The 19,383-nt window shown below is 44.4% G+C and overlaps 1 protein-coding gene across 1 annotated transcript; it reads right to left on the minus strand.

Moving 5' to 3' along the window:
- Positions 1 to 1,833: 1,833 nt before the first annotated feature.
- Positions 1,834 to 3,522, minus strand: LOC133902860 (aspartyl protease family protein At5g10770-like). Its single transcript, XM_062344180.1, has 2 exons — positions 3,275 to 3,522; positions 1,834 to 3,209 (listed from the first exon to the last, which is right to left on the minus strand). The coding sequence occupies exons 1-2, from the start codon at positions 3,396 to 3,398 to the stop codon at positions 1,993 to 1,995; spliced, it is 1,341 nt and encodes a 446-aa protein (XP_062200164.1). The 5' UTR covers positions 3,399 to 3,522; the 3' UTR covers positions 1,834 to 1,992.
- Between the last annotated feature and the right edge of the window lie 15,861 nt (positions 3,523 to 19,383).

Here is a 19,383-nt window from a genome sequence, read left to right on the forward strand (position 1 = left end):
AGGCCCAGGTGTATATCAGAGACCCTTATCTCTACCCACTCCGTAGGGGTATTGTTGTACATGAACCCTACTGTATGGAAATATAAATAGAGGTCCCTGGCCACTAGAGCCAGGGGATCCCATAATTCTTCCACAAATCATACATTCTCCCTTAGCTTCTTCTCCAAGCTTGAGCCAGCTTCAGTGGCTTGGCTCTCGCCATGTTCTGTCGGTGGAAGAATTTCTCTTCCACCAACAAGTCCCTTTCACAATTCTCAGCCCGTGGAATCCCCTGCCCAATGAAATAGCACCCCAAAAAAATTCCAAGAAAACCTCACCAATCGATTAGGGGATGACGGATTGGGCCCTGGGAGCCATGATCAGACCAAGCCTATGAAATCCCGCGGCAAAATCATAAATGAGAAGGGGAACAGAGAAACCTAACCCTACGCGAGGAGGCATTTTCGTGGTCACGCTCTCCGCCCCTGCACCAGGCACATCTCCAGGCGTGGGATTTGGGAGAGAGGGAGAGAGAGAGAGAGAGAGAGAGAGAGAGAGAGAGAGAGAGAGAGAGAGAGAGAGAGCTAAGATCTAGGGTTGCATTGCTACAGGTTTAGAGAGGAGAGGGAGGTGGAGGAGTAGGAATATCTGTGGGGGGTGTCAGGCGGCAGCGGGGTGCCCTTGAGGCAATGAGGAGTGATCAGCAGCAGCGTGGAGTGATCAGGCGATAGGCGAGATGATTTGGGGAGTCGGGGATGAGAGGAACGATCGGGAGAGGTAGGTGGAATCAGTTTCCTTTTTTGGCCAAGAGTCTGATCCAGGTCTCCTTTCCATGGTTGGAATGTGCTGGGCCGACCCAGAAAAGTGTTTCCAATTCAGCCCATTTAAGGGGATTCAAACAGGCCCTAAGAGGTTTCGACATACCACCATAGGGCCTGAGAAAGCGAGGTAGCAGGTGAAGCGAGCCGAGTAAGGGAAGCAGGCCGAACAGATAGAACACCTGGAGCTAGACCATCCAGGGCCCGTGTCGTGTGGACTGCAGCTCGGTTCTAGCCCACAAAACCCCTTATAATATTTAGCCCCAGATCTTTCAAACCAGCCCATTAGATCTAGCAGCTGTATGAAAAAGAATATATTGTGTGCGCTGGGAATCAAACATGACTAATCGCTTGTGTAGGCATCGGTTAGCAAGTTAGTCAAATTCCTCTATTCGAACTTGTAAGTACTAAAGTTTCACCACCAAAGGATCTTTTAGTATCTCAATAATATACTCCCTCTGTTTCGCTATGTTTGTCTATGACCGAGAGAATACGTTTCACAATGTTTACAATTTTTCACTCCCTACTCCTAATTAAATGCTTTGTAAGAAGGAAAACTGTTATATCATGTTACTACCTCAGTTGTCTTTTACTTATCGTTTAAAACATCGACATGATCTACAACAAGCATGTTTGATTATTACTTTTGATAACTATCTCTTGGCAAAAGTTGATAAAAATTAGATGATGTTAAAATATTTTTCATAACAAATTTATTACTATCATTTTTATGTGCCAAATTCTAATAGTTTTGTGTATATTAGTGATCAAAGTTTCTAAAATTTGACTGCACATATTGTAAGACGATATCTATTTCAGAATGGAGGTAGTATTTGATAGGAGTATGGATGATCATTTCACATTGATTTTTTCTTGGAACTAGTACTTCCTTGGTTAGTGCGCACCATATGCTATGGATAAATATAGTGAAACGGAGGGAGTATTTCTGTACAGAAAGATCAGTTTTGACCTTATTTTCTTTAGTTAAATGATATTATTACTGGCTCTTCATTTTGGTGACCATTATTTATTTCTCCCAACTATGTTGAATTGTTGAGTCCAAAACTCCAAACCAAACCATGAGTTCTAAAAAGAGAAGAGAAAAGCACGCGCAGTAGTGTGTGAAACTAGTGAAGTGGTACACAACTTGGGTTTCTGTGGGGTGCAGCCATGCAATCGTGGTCCGTGGATACTGTCAGCACGCGCCACGCCGGAATCCAACGGCCCAGCCGCCGACGTCGTACAGCACCTCCAACGTCCTCTGCTGCACGTTGCCGATGATCCCCGGCGTGGCGTCGTCACCGTTAGGCGCAAACGCGAGGCAGCCGTACTGCATGATGCCCGAGGAGTGGAGCTCCACGGCCGCGCCCCGGTCGAACCCGAGAGCAACTCTTGGCACCATGACGCGGCGGACGCCGGTGAGGTTGAAGCACGTGTCGAGGATGCTGATGGGGCTCGCCGGCGGGTACATCTTCATCTCGGCCCTGAACGCCGCCCGCAGCGCCCGGTACGCCGTCGGCGGCAGCCGGGTGATGATGGTGCCCGAGTCCATGATGGAGCCCGCGGAGAACACTGAGGGGGGCACGCCGAGCCGCCGTCCGGCCACGGTGATGGCCTGCAGGATCACGACGTGGAACGTGGGGGTGTTTCTGAACCTGTACATGGGCGTCACGGCGAACCTTGAGGATGAGATGTGCGGCACGCCGAGCGTGAGGAACCCGGTGTGGCTCGCCGTCCGCGGGAGGCAGTAGGAGAAGGCTCTGCCCCCGGTCTGCGACACGAGCGACTGCGTGCCGCCGCCGAACCCGAGGATCCCGTCGGTTCGGTCGGGGTCGGAGAAGCCCTGCTCGGCATGGCTGCAGCCGAACAGGAAGTTGCTGACCACGCCGGAGGAGGTCATCGTCAGGGTGTCAGAGCTGTACGTCCCAGTGGTGTTGGAGCCGTCGTTATACTTCACAACGTAGTCGCACTGGCCGTTGGAGCAGCCATTGGTGTATTGAGAACCGAGCCGCGCGCAGGCAGGAGAGCCGCAAGGGAAGGAGGAGTAGGTGGACGACTTGCTCGGGTCGAAGACGACGTCCTTCTGGCGGTGGCACGGAGGCACGGGACAAGGACGGCACTGCACCCAGGAGAGGTCGGACCCGGTGTCGACAAGCAGTGTCTGGCTGACCGCCGGCGTCCCAAGCTCCACGGTGACGACGTACTCCAGCGTGTTCTCCAAGGTTCCTAGCGCGGTTGAAACTGTCACGTCGCCCTTCTTGGAGAGCTTCCTTCGGATGTCGTCGGCGCGGAGTTGGTCCCGGCGGAGAATGTTCGTCGTCGTGGAGGTTCTGCTCCCGGTGGAGTAGGACGGCGAGCACGGGCCGCGCCGGTGGTGCAACGGCAACCAGGTGGTGTTGGAGGACGGAAACACTGCATGCGAATCACTGCCAAGTTAGTTACAACCATGAATGCGCGCCAATAGCTAGTATTCGCACCCCTGAGTCCGGAGCAGACGGCGTGTGGTTTCAGCGAGTGTCCATGACGACCTTTTGCATGAGCAACCGGAGAGAAACTAGCTGCAGGTAGGAGAAGTAGTAAAATGGGCAGAACAGGAACCATGGTCTCCTCACCTGATTGATTATCTTGCTTAATTACAAGTCGCAAGAACGCTGGACTATATTATATACTATTTGCCACCTGAGGCAACGTCTGCTACGTTGCGTACCACCTGAGCAAGCTAGCACACGTACGTTAGCATACTTGCTATTTTAGCACACGAACAAGCTAGCAGCTGTTTAGAGAAGAACAAGAATTAGTGGCCGGCGCTTAACTGACAATAGCAGTTGAATTAATAGTTACATCCATGATCTATCCCCTTAAGTTTAATTTCGACAAGGCAGTTGACTTAATTGTTACATCCATGATCCATCCCTTCAAGCTTTAAAGAATAACTAACTTCGTGTTCCACTACTCATTGCCGTCAGTGAAGAACACAGATGGAAAATGGACGAGACTCATAAGCATTTGACCAGTGGCGTGCGCATCATAAAAATGGAGGGGGCTAGAGGAACAGTAATAATGCTCCTACTCACTCTCGGTAAAAATATGACGTCGGTGTACAATAAGTAACTTTAATAATTACTTCTCATATAAGTTTAAATATGTTGGTATTTTCTTCGTTTCACTATATTTGTCTTTTATCATATATGATATTTGTCTCTTCGTCTCGGAAGAGTCTCAAAATATTTATAGAAAACATAATATTTCATTTGTGCCACTTTTCCTCTTGTGCCTCCTCAAAAGAAATGTACTATTTTGTTTAACGAAAACGCATGCATGCACTGAGCATTGATGGTAGTTGATTTTGCACATTGCCACAACAGCAAGTGGACAACAAAATAGCTGGGCGTATTTATTTTCTCTTGATTTACTAAGCGGAAGCAGCATCATCTACTTGATATCATTTTTCACTCATTTCTTAGTTTGTGTACATGGGCTGAGAACAGTTTTAGTGAAATAGAGGGAGTAATATATTCTAATATGGTGAAAATATTTTCATGAAAAAACTAAAGATAGTACTTTCAATTAATCAACCTATATATTCTTTTTATATAAAGCTAATCAAAGTTTATAAAATTTTGATTGCATGCTTTCTAAAACATAATCTATTTACGAATATGGTAGTACTAGTACATTTTGCCAAAAGCCACTAGCCCACTAATATGTACATTCCAAAAACAGATAATGATTTTTATTTTCCACGGTCTCTAGGATGCAACTTTGGCCATTACTTTTACAAGAAATATGTAAGAAAAAATATAAAAACTTATGTAATGAAACTAACTTTCTCATGGCAAATCTAACGATACTATTTCCATCTAACTAAACTAAACAGATTTTTATACATGATTTTTTTTCAAAGGTAGAGAAGTTTGATCTCACACTTTCTAAAATCTCATCTATTTTAGAATGGAGAGAGTACTACAACTAAGAACCTATAAGATACACGAATAATAACGTTCAGATCAAACTTAGCTAAATTCATATAACGTATGAATTTCATTGCTTTCTTTAAAATATAATTACTGCCAGGGCAGCCTGCGCCTTTGCGTGGCTAGATTTGTTGTGTATCTTGATATTTGATATTGATTTTTTGTGATGTCAATTGTTTCCCTTTCCCTAATTAATATTGGTGACTACATTATCTTACAGATGGTTTTGTGCAATTAAATAGAATTTAAATTGTAAAAAAACTTGTAAAAAATGTATGTTTCAAGAAAACTCAATTGTTGTTTGTCTCTTTTGGACGTGTCTTTTTTTTTTCATTTGATATAATGAGCGGGTTCTTCTATTTTGCAATAATAACGGAACACAACTACACCATAGTTCAAAAATTCCTACCACCAGCTCCTTTGGATGCGTTGGCCTCTCATCCCTCAATGTTTATGGACAACTAGAGCATCTCCTATAGTTTGTTAATATGCTTATTACTAATAGGAGAGAGAATACTCAAATTAATCACTAATAACAAGCTCTCCAATAGACTGTTACGAAGCCTTGTTACTAAGACCCAAAAGGTTATATATGAATGTGAAAGGGTGGACCCCAGAAAATGAGGATTTTAGTATCAAGCATATCTCTAATGGAGCATTTGCTAGTTACTATAGTCTTGGTACAAGAGACAAACTGTTACTCACTAGAGTAACAATATTACCCTCTTTCCTTCCTCTCTGTCTTCCATATCAACAAAATGCTTATATGGCACACTTTTAGTAACAATTGGGTTGTATAGTTGGAGACACTTGGCTACTGCCAGTGGGGAATTTTATATTGGTGTTTCTAAGAGAGCCAGAAAAACAAGAGAACATTGAGTTGATGGTTGAAATTGTCCCCTTAAATGCATTGTTTCATTTTGTTATTTCACAGGCAACATAAGCAACAGAGCATTAAGTTGGAAATAATGCCCAGGTTGTTTCATCTATAAGAAACCTCTCTATTATCTCTCTTCTTAAAAAATTATCATATCATAAAGAGGGGAAAATGCAAAACCCCCCAAAAGTCACTTGGATTTTGACTCCTCCCTAGAAGTTGTTTTGTTGCAAAAAACCCCCAAAAATTTGGCTTTGTTGCAACCCCCAAAAAAATTCAAAAAAAATAAAGAAAATCACAAACAAATTCTAAAAAAAAACTAGAGACAATTCTAAGACCTTCTGTAATTTGTTTTTTCAAAAATAATATCCTTTGCATCATATTTCATGGAGAGGAAGTTTAGAGAAAAGAAAAACGTACACCTCATTTATTAACTCATGTTATTTTAACTTTGTCATGTCTACTATTATTTTTCCTACACAAATAATTATTTAAGTAAACTAATAAAAGTGATTTCACTAATTTTGGGGATGTTATGGATTAGTTATGAATTAATCTATCTGCAACACATTTACTCAATCATGCACGTTACAATAACTATTTCAAGATTTCATGTATTTTTCGAAGATAGAGGATCATGTAAGAAAACTAAAACAATTGGTTTCATGATTTTTGGATTAGTAAATAATTAACTATACATTTAACTTGAATTAATAAATGAGCTGCACATTTTTTCTTTTTTTAATCTTACTCTCCATAAAATATAATGCAAAGGCTATTATTTTTGAAACAAAATTTCACATAAGTTATTAGAATTGTCTCTAGTTTTTTTTAAGAATTTTTTGTGATTTTTTAAATTTTTTTGAATTTTTGGAGGTGTTTTTGCAACAAAGCCGAATATTTGGGGTTTTGTTTTAAAAAAAATAACTTTTGGGAGAAAAAGTCAAAATCCAAGTGATTTTTAGGGGAGATTTTGCATTTTTTCCAATAAAAAATGATTAGGTGTCACCCTATTAAATATGAATGAAACTCCCACTGAAAATAGCTAGCATCAACCCGATCGATGTGGGTCGATAAAGTCCGGTTGTGGACGGGGTTCAAAACCCAACGAAAATCATTATCATTTTCTTTTCTTTTTTTTTCATTGTTCTCTTTCATACTTTGCCCATATTGAGTGCTTTATGCTTACACGATAAGATCCGACTCATAGCCACGGATCGCGTATTGCTTTTGCTCTTTGCAGAGCTGACACTAGTCCCACGGAAAAATTCGGGCATTTAAAAACAGGACAGGTTCCATCAACTTTGGATCAATACTAATCTTCCTCCTTTTGAAACTTAGATATGTATCCCTTTGCGTACATGTTTGCACAAGCAGCTTGCCGACAGTCTGCAATAACTGAGTTGTCAATCGATCGAACACTACTGGATTTTGAGACTTTGCCGTATGCCCAGGGCACACGGCAAAGCCCTAAAAATACTCGGCAACGTGTTTGCCGAGTGTAACACTCGGCATAACACTGTCGGTATATACAGTGCCGGCAAACAGCTGTTTGCCAAGTGTTTTATATCACGCACTCGGCAAACATATTTGCCGAGAGCCAAATACGACACTCGGCCAAAAAAAGGGACCTAACGGCGCCAGGGCCTTAACGTCCTCTTTGCCGAGTGTCTAAGGAATACACTTGGCAAACACGAGGACACGTGGTGCTCACACATCGTCCCTTTTTTGGGCAATTTGCCGACTTTGCCGAGTGTATTGGAGGGTACTCGGCAAAGTGAGCACAGAATAGTGCCCAGATAGCACAGTTTGGCGACACATGGCACTATTTGCCGAGTGTATTGGAGCACACTTGGCAAACTGGCATCCAAAATGCCAGATTGAACAGCCTTGCGACACGTGTCAGGTTTGCCGAGTGTAACACTCGGCATAGCCGTGTTTGCCGAGTGTTACACTCGGCAAACTGTTATTTACCAGATCGACAATTGATCCATACCAGATTCAAAACTGTTGCTGCAATTGAAAACAATTTATATATATTTCACAGATTACCACCTTCACATAAACATCACATAAACATCGCATATTACACAAACATCACATAAACCGTCGCATAAACATCACATATGCCACAAACAGCGCATAAACTATCGCAAGTGACACAAACATGACAAATTGTCGTGACAAGATAGCAAAACATAGTCCAAACAAAAAGAAAATGTAGCAGGCCGTAACGAACTCAACACTTGATTACCACATTAACCTGCATCAATTAAGGAGCAGAAACGCTAATTAAGAAGTATGCATTTGAAAGTAAACAGAAATGGTAAGTATGGATATGGGGTTACAAAAGTAAGTTTTCAAAGTGAGGTGGAGTACCAAAGTGCGAACCTCCAGCTCCAGGCGTATTCGATCCCTCTGATGGATACTGCACAAATGAGGAGATAGTTAGCACAACACTCTATGGCTGTAGGAATGGCAATAATGGTGATTACAAGGTTATAAACTAACTCACAGGAGTGTGTGGAGCCTGTGGAGCAAGTGGACGAGAAGGAGTTGGCATCGGTGGCGGAGTTTGGCCCATTGCAGCATAAAGGGGCGTCATCATCGCATACCACTGGGATCGTTCTGCCACCATCCTCTCCTCGAACGATCTCTCTAATTCGTGCCGGAGCCTCCTTTCTTCATCCAGCTGGGCCTACAGTATGTCATCGCAATCTCATCATCATTCCAATGCAAAGCATGTAAAGATCTTGGAGGATGAATGAAATAGAACTAACCTGGATTTCGTTCATCGCAATCCGTGTAGGCTCTGGGCGAGGGCGTATACCCAAACTTGAGCTCGTGCTCTGAGCTCTAAGCTGAGAGAGAGAGGGAGTGGTGGCCGTATCGAGTGTGCCGTCGCAAATCCAGAACCGGCCATGTTTCTTGCCTCCTCCCGCCCTCATAACCACTTCCCCATCAAGATCATGCTCGCTCGGATCAAAGTCTGGGTCATGGACCTCCTTTGCCATCGATGTGTATCCATCCAGGCGAGCCTTGACGTTCTCGTTGGTGTACACTGAGGCCGGGTCATTCGGGTCATAAGCAACCCTGTGCATCGCCTTTGACTTATGGGCCAAAGCATAAGCCTTGAACTGGGAGAGAGGCTGACCATCATTTTTTGCCGACTGCAACAGAAAAGCAATAACATTCATAAAGGGAACGCCCGCACAGAAATTAAGGAGAACTGAGCTTGGGAACAACAAGATGCTATTGCATACCCATCTAGCCGTGAAACCAGTTAGGCTGAGGTTGCCTTGATGGTGTGGCGCGCCAGGCATCAACAATCGCCTTTCCCGGCAAGCATTGTGACTCTCCTCCCACTCGGGAGCGCACCACTTGTCCACGATCACCGTCCAGCACGGAAGGTCTTCGGCGCACCACCCCGGAGGCACCTAAATAATCAAGTACATGATATATAAGAAGAAGAAATTAAGTGTTAGTAATCTAAGGAACAATAAGCTTTAATGTACTTTACCTGCAGGTACTGCTCCTGGGTCAGAGATATGGTCCTAGCGTCTTTTTTTGTCACCTTCACTCCAAGGTGTTCCGCGTGAAATTTGATCACGGCCTGGACGCGCGCCTCATAGTGCATATCCTTAACAAGCTTCTTGGCAGCTTTGTTGACGACAGCAGCTGCCCTAGCCTCCAAGCCCGGCTCGCATCTAAAAAAATCCTGCATATAGATGCGACGGATCCAGTCATTAGTTAAATAATTTCCATGAGATTAGTATTGACTAATGTAGTGTGAAAGAAACTTACCCACAGCTCGGCCTTCACCCGCTCGGCTCTATTGGGAAACACCCTTCCCTCCCGGTCACGGGCATCCGGCGCGGCTACATAGTGGGCCCATGTGTATGCCGGCTCGGTTACTCCGCCCAAAGTAACCATGCCAGGGAACTTCTCCTTGATCAAAAGTCCAAGGATGCCGTTTACATGGCGTGAGTGGTCACCCTCTCCAACCTTCAGCCAGTTCCTGCACAAGTGTAAAGGCAAATTATTAGTATGTGTTGAAATATTGAAGATACAAAGGCAAAAAAATAGTGAGAGTAGAGAGAGCCATTTACTTCTCTCCATCTGGTCGAATGAGCGGGCGTCTAGCCATTGGCACCGGTCACCTCGGGAGGCTAGAAGGACCACGCAGCCACACACGAGAAGAAGTAGAGCTAGAGCTACCCCCCTGGTCTACCTGCTCCTCCTCTACCTGCTCCTCCTCATCCCCAGACTGAGTCGCAGCCGTAGGTATAGGCGAGTCAGACTCAGACTCAGCCGCACCTAGAGGCGACTCAATCTCCTCCTCAACAGCAGGTATCGAAGCACCTCCTCCACCCCTGCCTCCGCCTTTCGGCCTTCCTGGAGGTCTTCCCCGGGATCTCTTTCCGGACCCGTCACCTGCATCCATGGCTTTCCCCGTCGCCTTTTTGTATAGCGACGTTAACTTCCTCATACCGCCCACCATGCTTCAATCACCTGCTATGAGAACGAGTAAACCAATTAGTACGGATGTTACCACTTGATGTAAATAAATGAAGCATACTAAAAAAACATGCTATGAGAAAGAATAAATCATACAGTTATTAGAAATAAACATACAGTTATTAGAAATAATCATCATCATCGGGATCAGTTGGATCATAAGTCTCATCATCACTATCACGCATGTTGAAATAATCATCTTGATGCTCGGGAGGAGGAATGCCGTCATCACCGTCATTGCCTAAATGTAACCGCTCAAGTAATTCCAAGTCCCTCGCATTCTCAACCTCATCTTCTTCGTCCTCATCAGCACCAGTTTCATTGTCTACTTCCATGCCCTGAGCTTCCGTCAAGTCGATCTCAAAATTCCCTGTGAGGCCATCTTCTTGAAAGAATTCTCCATCATATGTGTTGGGGTCTATGTTGTAATCTTCATTGTTTGGGACTGGTAGTTTACCGTGTGGCGGTACCTTGTACACAACATCCCAACCCTTAAGACGCTCAACGGTTTTGCACGGGTACGAGAGATAATAAACTTGCGTGGCCTGTTGAGCCACAATATAGATATCGTCTCCTGGTAAGACGGTTGATTGTCGAATTTTGACTAGCCCAAGATTAGGGGTCCGTCTCACTACTTCTGGATCGAACCAATGGCATTTGAATATGACGGGATTCAGAGGTTTGCTCCCATCAAAATTCAGTTCGTATATTTCTTCAATTCTTCTGTAGTACTTAGCCCCATCTAAGCCTGGAGTAAAAACTCCGGTATTTGTTGTTCTACGATTGGGCCGACTCTGCTCGTGGCTTGCTGTGTGGAAGCGATATCCATTCACGTCGTAAGCCTTAAATGACCTGACCCTATAGGCACAACCATCAGCAACTTGTCTCAAGCCGGCACTCATAGACTCGTCGGTTGTTCCCTACAAGTTTAAGCGGGATAGCTTGGTGTATTAGTCGCATGTAAGAAATGAAATCAAGTTAGAAATGAAATCAAGTTGGTGTAATAGCCAAGTTAGAAAGTACTTTCTGTTTGAACCAAGAAATGAAATCGGGCATGTCATTTCCCACACCATCTCTAAGAAGGGCCGAAGCTTCCTCGAGGGTAGGTTCCCTTGATTCATGCCAGAATTGCTCATTGAATTCCCTATAGCAATGAGAAGAAGCGGAGTTGGATACAAACTTGTGACTAGTTGAGAAATAATGTATTGAGCACTTACTGCATGTACGGCTCCACTTCGGATAGGTTGGTCAAGACATACAACATAATAGTGCGCCACTCTTCATGTTGCAAGGTCTTGTTAGTCGCACCACTTGCACTGCCAAGTTGCCCTCTAAAGATGCTAAGCTTTGATTCATCTTCGGGGTTGCCAGCATTGTAACGAGGGGGTGGATTATGCACACTGGGAAGATTGTCAGCATAGTATTTTGTTGTGAAGTTTGACACCTCCTCCAGGATGTATGCCTCGGCTATGGATGATTCAATTTTGCATTTATTTTTACATTTATTTCAAAGAATCTTTTGGAATCTCTCAATTGAGTAGCACCAACGGCCCTGCACGGCCCCCCCATTTGTGCCTCATACGGGAGGTGCAAAATTATATGTTGCATCGGATTAAAGAAGCCGGGTGGAAAGATCTTCTCCAACTTGCAGAGCAACACAGGCGCCAGTCTTTCCATGTCTGCTACCACGGTATGAGATAACTCTTTAGCACAAAGCTGGTGGAAGAAATAGCTCAACTCCGCAAGCACTAGCCAAACATCCTCGGGGACATAGCCTCGAATCATCACCGGCAGTAGCCGCTCAAGCCATATGTGATAGTCATGACTCTTGAGCCCGTTGATTCGCAAAGTAGCTAAATTCACTCCCCTCTTCAGATTCGCTGCATACCCATCAGGGAACATCAAGGTTTGGAACCACTCAAGTACTTCCCTCCTTTGGGCCCTTGTAAGAACGAAATTGGCCTTTGGCTTCGTCCACGATTTCCCGCCTCTGGGAGAGGCCATGTCTAGCTTTGGTCTATTGCATAATCTCGTTTGATCGACTCTAGCCTTAACGTTATCCTTCGTCTTCTCAGGAATGTCCATGATTGTGCCAAAAATGGCCTTAGCGACATTCTTTTCAGTGTGCATTACATCAATGTTATGTGGAAGAAGGAGATCATCGAAGTAGGGGAGATTCCACAAGCATGGCTTGTGAGTCCAAGCGTGTTGCTCACCATATCCCAGAAATCCATCTCCTTGGGCATTGGCCTCGAGAGCATCTAACTGAGCACGAACCGCGGCACCGGTCATCTTAGGTGGTGCTGAGCCTTCAACAACTACATCTTTCGTAAAGTTCTGCACGTCTTGTCTGAATGGATGGTCAAGAGGAAGGAATTATCGATGCTTGTCGAAGGAAGAATATTTGCCACCCTTTGTCAACCAAATATACATCAGAGCCGCCCTGCATACTAGGCATGGGAACTTCCCATGCACACACCAGCCACAAAATATCCCATACGCCGGTAGGTCATGCAGGGAGTACTGGTACCAAACATGCATTTTGAAGTTTGTCTTTGTAGCTCGGTCGTACGTCCAGACCCCATCCTCCCAAGCACGGACCAAATCATCCATCAGCGGCTCCATGTACACACTCATATTCTTCCCCGGGTATTCAGGCCCCGGAATTATCAGCGACAGGAATATGTTCTGTCGTTGAAAGATGACGCCGGGGGGGGGGGGAGATTGAGGGGAATAACAAACATGGGCCAATAGCTGTATGAGGCACAAGTCATACCATATGGATTGAATCCATCAGTTGCGAGCGCAATTCGTACATTACGAGCCTCTAGAGCTTTTTCACGATGAATCAGATCGAACCTCTTCCATGCTTCACCATCCGATGGATGTACCAGCTTGTCAGGATTGTATCGACGCCCATCTTTGTGCCATGTCATCTGTTTAGCAGATTCTACAGTCATATACAGCCGTTGGATTCTCGGTATGAATGGAAGATACCGAAGGATCTTCACGGGGATTGCGAGCTGCCTCTTCTGACCATCACCAGAGTCTACCTCAAGGTACCTAGAGGAATTGCACTTCACACAGTACTTTGTGTCCGCGTGTTCTTTCCTAAATAAGATGCATCCCTTTGGACAAGCATGTATCTGCTCATATGGCATCTTAAGTGCACGGAGGACTTTCTTCGACTCGTACATACTCTTTGGCAGAATGTGACCTTCCGGGAGAAGGCTACCAACAACTGTCAGCATTGCATCGAAGGTTTCTCGGCTGCAGCTAAACTGGGACTTGATAGCCATTAGGCGTCCGATGGCATCCAGTTGAGAAACCTTGGAATGCCCGTGAAGGGGTTGCTGCGCCGTAGACAACATATCATAAAAGGCCTTTGTGGTTGACTCCGGCACTTCCTCCATACGTGCTTCATTAAAATGTGCGTCATGAAAGTCATCTAGCATGTCTCCGACCCCGACATCATAGTCGTTGGTGCGTTGACGCACCACCTCCTCTCTGGCACGTTCGGACTCACCATGGTAGGTCCACCGGGTATAGTGTGGCATAAACCCATTCTTACAAAGGTGTTGACCCATGACCTCCTTTGTTTGTTGACGCGCGTTTGCACAAATACTGCAGGGGCATCAAGTTCCACGAGGTCCCTTAGGCCTAGCAAATGCTAATTCCAAGAATGCATCGGTCTTCTGGATCCATTCATCGGTCAAAAAACCCTGACTAGAGCGGCCAGTGTACATCCACTCACGATCATCCATCCTCTAACATATTGGGAAACATACACATATAATATTTTTTATTCAGCAAGTAATATAAAAATCAATTCCATCTACCTATACAATTAATTATTTCCATCAAATATTTGTGTTTTACCATAAGAGGGAATCGGCATGCATCAAACTATCTAATAGGCCAAGATAGGTCCTAATCCCACCCGACAATGTGTAGATTGGGCCGTTTCCATGCTCTACTCCGATCCGAGACAGAATTTCAGCAGCACCTCCCCGCTGTTTTCCAAATACACGTCTCAGCAACAAGCCAAGACAATGTGTATCCGGAGAACAACGGGGAGACACTGCCGAAACTCTGTCTCGGATCGGAGTAGAGCATTGAAACGAACCCAATCTACACATCCTCGGGCTGTCCAAAAAATGTGGACAATTCGAAATAGTTACGGTTATAGATATGCAAAGACTTGCATATTTATAACCATAACTCTTTCAAACGGGAGACGCATAGGTTACGCGACATGCACATCCTAAACCCTAAATTAGCCAAAATTCAAAATTTCGGCGGCACCTCCTTTGTAATAAATAGCAAAACTGGCATAACAACACAACAACATAGGCATGACAAATATGGAGGATACAACCATCTAAAGACTAATTAGAGGACAACGTAGACTGAAATCTGAATCAACTTTCATAACCCATTCCCCGGATAGTATTGCCACGAGGACTCCATATGATCTACTTCATGTGCTACCAGCAACACATGCCCACAATAACATGAGTCACATATAAAGTCCTCATGGCAATACTGTCCGGAGGAGGGGGTAAAAGGAGGGAGGAGCACATGGCTTCAACGGCGCATGGCATGTGGCGGTACCTTGTACCCCGGGCATTGGAGGGGGGCGGTGCGGGGCGAGGCGGCCTCGGTCGGCGCGGGGCGGCGTCGGAGCGGGCCGGCGCGAGGCGGAGCGGGCCGGCGTGGAGCGGGCTGGCGTGGAGCGGCGTCGGAGGGGGGCGGCGCGGGCGGGGAGGCGCGAGGTGGCGTCGGGCGGCGGTGTGAGGCGGGGCGGCAGCGGAGGAGGGGGAGCTGGCCGGCGCGGGGCGAGGCGGCGTCGGCTGGCGCAGGGCGGCGTCGGAGCGGGCCGATGCGGGGCGGGCCAGGCCAGCGCGAGGCGGAGTGGGCCAGAGCGGGGCGGCGCTGGCTGGCGTGAGGCGGAGCGGGCCGGCGTGGAGCGACGTCGGAGGGGGGCAGTGCGGGCGGGGCGGCGCGAGGCGGCGTCAGGCGGCGGCGCGAGGCGGGGCGGCAGCGGAGGAGTGGGAGCTGGGAGGAGGGGGAGGGGGCGCTGGTGGCAGCGGCGGAGGGGGGTCGCGGGAGGCGGCGGCGGCGGCTGGGGAGAAGGAAGAGGATATTTTGAGATGTGTCCCTGGACGCGGCCGGGTGGGGAAACCCTATATTCGGTAAATTGCCGAGTGTCGTTTTTTGCCGAGTTTCAAATCTAGAACACTCGGCAAAGCCCATGTTTGCTGAGTGCCAAATCACGGACACTCGGCAAATCACTTGTTTGCCGAGTGTGAACGCAAGAACACTTGGCAAACAGCTGAATTTTTTTTTTGCCTACAAATGCACTTAATGAATTAAAAATAGCAAACGGACCCACAAAAATGCCAGATTTTAACATCGAATATGCTATGTTGTATGTTGAGTGTAGAAAAAGTTTCAAGGTCAAACAACGATTCAACCGTCACTTCGGCTTCAAACTTGATCCGTTCCCTCTCGAAACCACAATTCTTCCTCGGAGATGCTTCGGTTTCTAAGCATTGTACGTGATAACTTTTGTGAAACCTCCTCAAATTTTTATCACAGCCTCTACGTATCATATCATGACACTATGGCAAGTCTCATGTTTTTCAGACTTCGTTTGTTTTTTTTTAGAATTAGAAAACCAATAAGCTACATGTTGGTGGTCGAGTGTTGCCGCACAGATGTTTCAAATTTCTTTTTATTTCTTGGGTAAGGCCTAAAAATAGACTCAACAACATGAATATGATTTTTCTACCCATTTTTGTTCATTATTTCATGTACTTGCAGATCAAATTTGACTTATATCCATTAAAAGCGAAGAAATGCACTTAATGAATTAAAAATAGCAAACGGACCCAGAAAAATGCCAAAGTTTAACATGGAATATGCTATGTTGTATGTTGAGTGTAGAAAAAGTTTCAAGGTCAAACGATGATTCAACCGTCACTTTGGCTTCAAACCTGATCCGTTCCCTCTTGAAACCACGATTCTTTTTCGGAGATGCTTCGATTTCTAAGCATCGTACGTGACAGCTTTTGCGAAACCTTCTCAAATTTTTACCACAGCCTCTACGTATCATATCATGACACCATGGCAAGTCTCATGTTTTTCTACCCATTTTTGTTCGTTATTTGACTTATATCCATCAAATCATTTCTTATGCAAAAGAGTTGTCCATAAAGTTGGATTTTGATGGAACATAGCAAACATGTTATCCATCCAAGAATCGCCAAATGAAGTCGCTTTTTTGTTCCACCACTTCTCACTATGCTACCAGCTACCTTCTCTGATGCCTTAACGATGAACCAAGCAAAACCCATAGATCAGAAGGGCAGCTTGGTGTGTCAAGCTGATCTGCTTTTGCTTCTTCCACTTGGCAAGCATTGAAAATTCCTTCTTTGTCTGGATGACAACTGGAATGATAGTATATAGCAGAGAAATTCCTTTTTTAAGGAAAGGAAGAAGAATTGTCATTCTCCTTTGTTTGTGAGCTCAGCTCATCACACGGTAGCATCTTTGACACATGTTCAGAGCACAACTGATTTCAAGGGCCGCTCCCAGGAGTCCACATCTGCTGCATCTTAATCTTGAAGCACGACTGAATTCTAACTCCAAGTTCATAACAATATCATCCTTAAACCATACTGCAGTAATACTGGAATCGATGTGTGGCGGCCCTTGGTTGGTTGTTATTACGAGAAAGAAAAGAAAACAAAAGGAAACCAAAAAGAAAATAAAGAAAAAAAATAGTTTGCCGAGTGCTTAATATTGGGCACTTGGCACAACACTCGGCAAAGGGGCGACTCGCCGTCAGCCGCCGAACGGAGGGACACGTGGCGCGTTGTTTGCCGAGTGCCCGAATTCGCCGAGTGTTTTTTCTCTATTTTGCCGAGTGCTATTGTTTACCGAGTGTTTTTTGAGGTATTTACCGAGTGCCTAATTGTTTGCCGAGTGCTTTCGTCGGGCACTCGGCGTAGGTGGTTGTTTGCCGAGTGCCCGATATAATGCACTCGGCATACACGTAGGCACTCGGCATACACATCGTTTCCGGTAGTGGAAGCATGAGCACACAATAATCAATGAGCTAGTAAGAGCGTCTCCAATAATGTAGATAGATTGCTAACTATAAGCGTGTACATGCCATCTATAGACTATATTAAAGATAACTTCTCCAATAGACTATCTATAAATACTTCTTCATGCTTTTAGTACTCAGCCATTATGCCTCATTTTCTATTATAGACTATCTCTTCAACAAGCTGTATTCACTCTCTTCCTTCTCTTTTCTCCATCTATAACAAATGCTGACATGTACTAGCTTATAGCTAGTTGACATAGCCCCATTGGAGAATCCCTAATAGTTAGAATGAGTTATCACACCGAAAGGTGGTCATTTTCAAGGTCAAGTAATTGCTGGGCCTGGAAATATAACATTTTTTAAGCAATCACGGGGAAGGAGGATTTCATATAAATATATTCAGTACTACAGGAACCCTAATTAGTGTGCTAGTTTTTGAATCGGTACTGCATGCACTACAATCACTGCTACTTTGGGCTATCATTACTGGGTCTTGAACTGGCACTGATGCCCCTGCCAGTGCCGGTTGACCCGGCAGTGATAATATTACAAGCCACTTATCACCGCAGCAGAAAACCAATATCATTCATAGGCACATCATATCATTCACAAGAACATATCATTAACAAGCATATCTCATAGCAAAATATAACCCAAAGTTCTCCACATTACATATGGAGTTTGCCACATTACAGCAATAGTCCCAAACACCACTAATTTCGGCACATCACACGAGATAGTTTGCATAGTTCAAACCAACACTTTCTACAACTAAGATAAAATCTACATGAATCAGTGAATAAATCATTACACTATATTGGGCTTCAAAGGGAATGTTGGCACTTGAACTCTTGCAAGGAAAACAAATATAACATTGCCACTTCTCTTCAAGAGCCTCCATCAGTGTCGGTTCATTGAACTCGTATCCAAGCCGCTCCATGACATGACACAAGACTTCGAACAAGATAGTATGCATATTCATCGAACTAGGATAGATAAAATCCTACAGGGAAAGAGCATTAACACAGATGCAGCACAAATTCTTTTTATTGAAAAGATCTCTGAATTTAGAAAGACAATTAACGTACGTATTAGATGCATGTAATTTAGAAAGCTGGTGAGCCATCACAGCCATATCAGGTTCATCCTCCTCAAGCGCTTCTATTTTAAAATAGCTATAGTTAGGATAGAAGTACCCAACTTGCTCCTCTATAGTTTTCAACATAGCAAGTACCACACTTTTTCAGCTACATATTTCATTCAGAAATTGATATCTTCATTGCTTTACCCTCTATTGTGGTTCTCACCAAAGGTTTACTAGGCATTATTTCATTCAGGAATTCTATTGGAGGAATCACCTAAATCAACAAGTAATAACAATAAGTAAATGGAACACCTACAACTATTGCTACATCTCAAATAAAACATCTAAAATGGCATAAATTTCTAAAATGACATAAGTTTCTCATCATTGAAATTAAACACATGACAACTATAGGCATCAGAATGTTCAGGCGACTAAAGGCGTGTGTAGAGCCGACCGAGACAGTTAAACACATGAAACATGCATGTGCAATAACTATTCATGTCGAGTTTTGCACACACCTACATTTTAGAATACATCTCCTCTTTCATCATTTGCCCTGATATCAATCTGTCCTTAACATGGTTGTCTAAGAACAAATATATCAGAGAAACATTAACCTAACCATGTGTTAGTATCATGACTGAATTTTAACAAGCATAAGTTAATCCGGTAGAGAATCATATTGTTGGTGAATTTCTAATGTAAATTTCAGGTGCTTCCCATTATTCTGAATGCTTGATCATCTACAAGGCTAGGATAAATGTGAATAATAATAACATGTATGTTTATTCCATGATATTATTTATTTGAGTTATGCTTGACCACAGAACTGAGTTGCACAGGAAATTACTTGCTGAAATTTATGGTAAATCTGCTGGCCTAGCTTCTATATATTAGGGATAGGCTCAGATAAAATGGAACTTTTATGCATCATATACTCTAGAAATACCTGATCTAGCATCGCATTTCTAACAACAAAGCACTCATCACTAAGTATCATATCAAGCTAAAAG

Source organism: Phragmites australis, chromosome 21, assembly GCF_958298935.1.
Source record: "Phragmites australis chromosome 21, lpPhrAust1.1, whole genome shotgun sequence".
Taxonomy (NCBI): Eukaryota; Viridiplantae; Streptophyta; class Magnoliopsida; order Poales; family Poaceae; genus Phragmites; species Phragmites australis.

Bases quoted from the DNA above. Each gene is read 5' to 3' on its own strand.
- LOC133902860 (XM_062344180.1), bottom strand. From the start codon at position 3,398: ATGGTTCCTGTTCTGCCCATTTTACTACTTCTCCTACCTGCAGCTAGT. The intron at 3,210-3,274 runs GTGCGAATACTA...ATTCGCATGCAG, and splicing joins CGTCTGCTCCGGACTCAGGG to TGTTTCCGTCCTCCAACACC.